At 35.2% G+C, this 6,786-nt stretch overlaps 1 protein-coding gene across 1 annotated transcript; it reads right to left on the bottom strand.

Moving 5' to 3' along the window:
- Positions 1–95: 95 nt before the first annotated feature.
- LOC145675996 (uncharacterized) lies at positions 96–6,531 on the bottom strand. The gene is given in 3 exon segments (XM_081746834.1): positions 96–2,766; positions 2,768–3,752; positions 6,292–6,531. Coding segments are annotated over 2 exon segments (2,070 nt in total). The 5' UTR covers positions 3,447–3,752; positions 6,292–6,531; the 3' UTR covers positions 96–1,375.
- Between the last annotated feature and the right edge of the window lie 255 nt (positions 6,532–6,786).

The raw sequence follows: 6,786 nt of genomic DNA, 5'->3' as shown, positions 1-6,786 counted from the left end.
AAACACTGTTTTCTACAATCACTGCAATGGGAGTCCTTAGGGAACTAGCATACAGTTTTAGGGGGTTATGAAAATATAAAATAGTTTTTTCTTCTACTATATATTTATTAAATGGCATTATTTTATATAACAGCTTTTATTTCGTATTACAAATTTTACTGTTATTCTTAGAAAAGGAAAATTACATACATAGTTTACAATACAAAATAATTAAGACGTCTGCAGGAGATGAACATTAGCTTCGCAAATATTCCGAAGAGATGACTTGCACAGCTTTTGTTCACCTAACGCAAAAACACTACTATCATCAAGGTTGACCTCACACCAAATGAAACTTTTCGTTTCGCAACACTTTCAAATAAGGTCCGATTTTATTTTGATCTTATAGTAGACAGAAACACCTGCGTATGTTGCAGCATTATTTCTTTGAAAATGTTGCGAAATAAAATGTGTAATTTTGGTGTTTGGGTGACCTAAGGAAAAATATAAACAAAATTCTTTCAAACGAAAACAGTTTTAAATCTTTCTTCGTTGTGCTGTTTACAGTATGTGATGTTAATTGTAAGGAAAGGTGTTGAGTTCTAAAGACAGATACTAAGAAAAATATTCAGACAGTAGCTTAAAATAATTTATGCCTAAAGAAAGACCACAAGGGACAAAATCCATAGTGATGCAAAAAAGATTTGTGACAACTTAAGGAAAAGGAGAGGTAATCTTGTGGATTATGTATTGAGACTCAAGTATTAACCTTAATATTAAATAAGCGTGAGACGACTAACAGTATAAGTTTGTAAAACACCAATTTTCGCTCTCGACGAGTATTTAATTCTTTGGGACGCTTCGAGCTCTTCAATGGAGCTCTTTCTCAATCCAAAATAAGTCATATGCCCGCTATTACGAGTTCATGTTTTTAGTTTCGGTTATGGTTTAGGTCTCACTTAGTTTGGGTTGAAAAAAGAGCTCCATTGATGAACTCGAAGCGTCCTAAGGTATTAAATACTTTTTGAGGACAAAAACTAGCGTTTCTCTTACGTAATTAGTAATTGTTGTGTATACTGTATTCTCTGTACTTCTGGGAAGTGGAAAAATAGTGTTTAAAGATTGAGGAAAATACTTAGAAGTTCTTCATTTGAAAAGACTGTTGTGGAAACCTTTAAAAGTCAGTGTCCTTTTTTTGATGTCTTTAGTAGCTCCGATATTTCATTTATTAGTTATGTTACTGAATGGTCATGTAATTGCTTTATCATTAAATTTGAAGAAACTACGTGTCAGTCATTGTTTTACCGTTTTGAAAGATTTATATCTGCGCGCTCAACGTGAACTTTAACAATTTTACAGGTATGTTTTCTCACGCAAAGATTGTTAAATAACTAGGTTAACACGAACTGTGTGCCATGGGAATGCAAACGAATTTTTCTCTCTCTATACGTGCATTCTCTGTGGCCTTGCCCAGAGGAAAGAGAACGCACTTCCGTGCACCTGTGAGTTTAAAAGTTGATAATTCCAATATTCCATGGAGCCTAAATATCCCTAACTCAGAAGACCTACATGGACTACAAAATAGTTCTTTGTACCTCGCAAATTCCTGTCCAATGATTAAATTTTCATTTCCTGTTTTCACGAAATTTTTCACAACCACCACCTGTTTTGTGGGAAGGAAAACCACACTGTCTTTCAAACTGGATATACAAACTGTGAATTCTTTGAATCTAAACCTCTTATATTGCTCGACGTACACAGGCAAACCATCGGCTAATGGTCCAGAGGAATGTCTCAGTTCTAATATTACATCATCTGTGATTTGTGCTGATTCACTTGGAAGTGATTCAAATTCGTTTAGTCTATTCAATAATTGTTCTAGGGGCCGATTCGGAGATCTTACGCACTTTTTTATTACTTGAAGATAATTTTCAAATAGGAATGGACTAAACTTATCTAATGGCCCATATCGCCTAGCGTCATTTGCAATATGGATCAATGAATGTGTATTATACACCAGCATATCTGTACCATAATATTTAATACATTTCTTGACAAATCTCTTCATCAAAACATCCGCATAATCGCACATTTCATTGGTCAGATGATGCTGCACCAATATGTAAGTAGCAACAGACAAGTTTAAGAAATGCTCATACAGCTCTGGCGTTAGTACAAGTGATAACACGACTGGACCTACGTATAATAAGAACTGCCGCAACTCCGTTGCTTTCCATCTATCTAGATATTTTAATCCTCGGACGCGTCTTGCGAATTCTTTGGGAATGTACGTGGACGAAAATTCGATTAAGCACGATAACAACTTAATCTTAACTGCAGGCAAACGAACTAGCAAAGATCCTCTCAACCAAGTTCTAATTAATCTACGGGAAACTCCCAACAAAATCAAATGCATATAGTCCAATGGGAATTGTGATATGATATCAAATGGTAACTCTGTTAGGGGAGATATTCCACTATGATGGTCCTCTTGCAACTGAGTTCTAAAGCTTTCATCAGTACGAAGAGGAGCATCAAGGTTTTTAAATGTCATATGCGTTCCGTATTCTCCTTCTACAATGCACTTTTCACACGCAAATCTGGAGTTATGAGATTTAATACATTTTAGAAAAGCCCGCGCAGGAGCATCACATACGAAAAGACACTTTCCCACATCAATCGTGAATACTGCCTCACCGATTAAAATTCCATCACGGATAAGAAGTTTCAATTCTTGAATTAGATCTGAAAGAAAATCATTTACATTGGATGGTTTTCCTTCACCAAAAAAACGCAGCCACTAAGAAAGGTATTGGGTGTAAAGCCTCATTTATGACACACAGAATTGGCCAAAATTGTTTCGAAGAACTTTTACCTAGTGGAAGCCCATCAACATTGATTTTCAGTGATACACACGAAGTCGCGCTTCGTAAACCAGAAGTAATGGATCTTTGTATTCCTCTAGAGAAACCCAAATAAAAGAAATTGCCACCACAAATTTGTCTGACATCTACTGAGTTTATTACTCCCCTTCTGAACACTGTTCTTTCGTCTGTAGGTAAATCTTCATGTCCATGTTTCCTTAATATTAATAATAATTGATTAACACACCCATACGTTAAGTTATTTTTAATAGCCCAGCTTCTCAAATCTTTTTCTATTACACTAGTATGAACTGTAGACGATCGACCACAGTAATCAACAAAATTACCTCTTCTCACATTATTGACCAGATCGTCAGGAATGTTACGATCATTACTTGAACTACCAGCACTAAGATCTTGACAGAATTCTAGATCACTATAATCCGAACTCAGATGTGAAATGTCAATGGTTGCATTATTTAAAGTTTCAGTACCAGTTGATGTAGAAAGGGCTTCTACATTAATACCTGAGTTTGTATTACTAACACACTTCCTCATCACTACCTGATGGTTAATTCCTGCTTCCTTTTCTACTGAAGACATATGTGAGTTTACTGATTTCCTTATATGATAATATTCTTTGTTTTTTATTGTACTTAATTTGCCCTTAGGCATTTTAATTTAGAACAAAATCTTGTTTTACTTACTTCCAAATATTTTTCTATTAACAAAAAGATTGTTTAAACGTATTCACTATTGGTATTCACAAATATTCCGGCACTTCACTAATAGGTGATTTTTTTCTTCTCGCTCTGCCACCGCGTCTGTCGACAGCATTTTTAAACCATCGAGCCGTTATTTTGTCTATGTCAAAATCTGAAAGGCTCTTCAGTGTTTTGTGAGATACTTCTGAAAAATAAAAAATAAATAAGTAGAAGGAGTGAAAGAAAATGGTGTTTGGTAACTAGACAACATGAACTAATTAGCATGCAAATGTTTTAAACAGCCAACATTTTAAATTAATGAATATATGTAGAACTTATACTATGAAAGGCTGTAAACTGCACTTAGTTGTTTGTACTTTGTCCAGCTTCTGTGACATTTTTTTTAGATACAGTAAAAGTTCCCTTAACGAACACTTCTCTATACCGGACACGTCCATTATACGGAAAATGTATTTTGTTCCGGCAAAGATATAGTTTATTCTTATGGCAGAGAGCCTTCCCTTTTACGGAAACACTCAGATGCAGACAGGGCAGTCTTGCTGTACCCACACCATTACAGTAACCTCTTCATAACTGACAAGAATTTTTTCAGCCTGCACGTATTTAGGAAGAAAATACTTTATTTAATTTTATAATCTTCTATTCCGTTTCAATAGATCCAACAGTTAGAAGCAAATTTTGATCAGAAGCTAGTGCAAATGACTACACGACAGACAACTATTGAAGTATTGTTTTCCTAAGAAATCCACAAACCGCCATGGGTGGTTGGTTCTCTCTTAGTAAACTCTTATTCGGTTACTTCTACTTTTACTTTCGTCATTAATCGCATTAAGAGACTTCTATAGAAGTGACTTGCACTTGAAAGAAAAATGACCCTATAAGCATTATGTTTTGTAGTACACGTCCATATAAACAAATCCCCCAGCGATTCTAACACTGAGTACAGTATTTCGATATTAGCCTCTGTTAGAATCACACAGTGGGGCTTATAAGATTGTAATGTTGGAACGTCCGTCCGTTATTCCGCTCGGTAACTCTTAAACAATGCGAATTTTTAAATTCTGCTTTATGTAATCACCAGTAGAGAAATTATCTAGGAGGAATTCGTTAATGAATATCTCTTATTTGCAGACAAATAATCATATCCATCGCGATCCGTTATTCAGAGGTTTCATTATATATTAAAGAATTAACTGTAAATAATATCTGCATAGTCTCGAATTAGCACTTTTGTCTGACAGTTAACTTAATGACAAGTTTCCTAGTTTTCATCTGAGTCCTTCTTCCCATAGCTTTAATTCTTCACATCCAGTGAATCCCAAGCTAACAAAAGAAATCAGTTTTGAAAAAAGAAATCACTGCGTAGCAGTGGTTTTGAGGTCCCTGATAATCAGGGTTACCAAATTCCACGAAGTAAAGAAAGAGGATATTAACAAATTCGAGAAGTTTCAAAATGAAAACTTGAAAACAATTTATGAAACTTAATTTTGTGTTTGATGCTAACGGAGTGTGTATTATGATACAAGAAATCGCTGGATGAAGAAACTGGGAGTCAATTCTAGCACACGGTGTTCGCCCAACAATTACGAAACTCACTTGGTGCGAGCGAGATCGAAGCGGGCCTCAAGCAGAAAAATTATACTTTGAACAGAAGCGCTACGTCTTACATAGCTATTGCTGAAGAGGGACATCCCACTCTAAAAGCAGTGTATAAACAAACGGCGCTCCATGATATTAAAAATATTACAAAGTGAAAAATTGGAACTGGACCGAGAATCAAACCGGGGTCTCCAGTGTACCATCCGTTGCGTAAACACTGCGCCAGCGAGTCCTCTTTTCGGAACAATCACAACTTTTCACTCTTAATGTTTGGTGTTGTTTTCGCATTAATTCAACGTCCGTCTTGAACACCTAAAACGGATTTGCACATTTCTATTAACAGTCGGATATGAATGAAGCGGGGGGGGGGGGCGGTCAGAGACTGATCCCACGCAATATTTTTGTCAATATCTCTGTTAATTTTTCCATTAAAATTTTGAGCATTTGAGACATTTATTTTGAAAATATATTTCACCCGACGGCAAATATACCAGTTTGGCATGGTCAAATTAATGTTTTCAAAAACAAGTTCAACTCATAAAATCTACTGCTCACATCTTTTTAAAAATGAATGACGAGATACGAATCGACTACATGGAGATATTTTATCGTATGTTATACGTACTGTAGTTTTCAGTGTATTGGTAGAAGTGTTTATATGCGCGTATGTACAGAAACAATAGCTCACGTACATGTATCGTAATTTCATGTAAATATTTGAAGAGCTAGCAAACACATTTACTTTCGTTTCTTTACTCAGATGTATAGAAATATAATGGGGTCAGTAAATGAACCTTCCCCCTTCATTAGCATATATTAAAGTAATAATAACATTGATATTATTGACAAGAAGAATTTTATACAATTCGTTGCAAAATATTTTACACTAAAGGCATTTGTATTCTAGTTTTGCAGTGCGATAAATATTCCCAGAATTCAAGCATCATGCTTGAAGTAGCAGTAGCAATCTCAGGTTAGTGTATATTTTACTATGATATTTGAAACAAGTGATCCTACATTACCTTACATAATTATTAAAAAACAGTGTAAACAACAAGTATATTATATATGCCCTTAAAGTGCAGTCGAGAATAAAATGTGAAATAAAGTGATTGAGAACATACCTATGGATGATGGTTGAAACAGACCAACTGGAGAATCCTGAATGCCGTTATTTTTGCCAAATAACGGATGGCTCGCTAAGTCTTCATCTGAACTTATGTTCTCCTCACTGTCAGTCTCGTGAAAATAACGACGAGTTTTCCTACGTTTTCGTGCCTTGCGCTTTCTTTCGTTTTCTGTGTCGGCGGTAGTTGTTAAATCTGAGGTTTCGACTGCAAGTACCTCTTTCTCTCTTGCCTTTCTGTAATTGTCTGAAATTGAAAAAAAAAATCAGAGGAAATAAGTTCGTTATTATTTATCTCCAATTAACAGTAAAGTTTTTTTATATTCCATTAATATGAAATACCACGAATTCATTACTTGAACATCTATGTAGCGGAAGGTTATACAGAATTTGGACAGAATTACGTGAACAGTAGTCGGAAACAACACTTAAAATTTCAAGCGTTATTCCACAGCATGTATTGCGATTGGCGAGAATGTTTTTTTGTTATTCA

Source organism: Thermobia domestica, chromosome 18 (genome assembly GCF_964235325.1).
Source record: "Thermobia domestica chromosome 18, izTheDome1.hap1.1, whole genome shotgun sequence".
Taxonomy (NCBI): domain Eukaryota; kingdom Metazoa; phylum Arthropoda; class Insecta; order Zygentoma; family Lepismatidae; genus Thermobia; species Thermobia domestica.
Note: the sequence above shows the minus strand (reverse complement) of the source record. Positions and strands in the feature narration are given on the sequence as shown.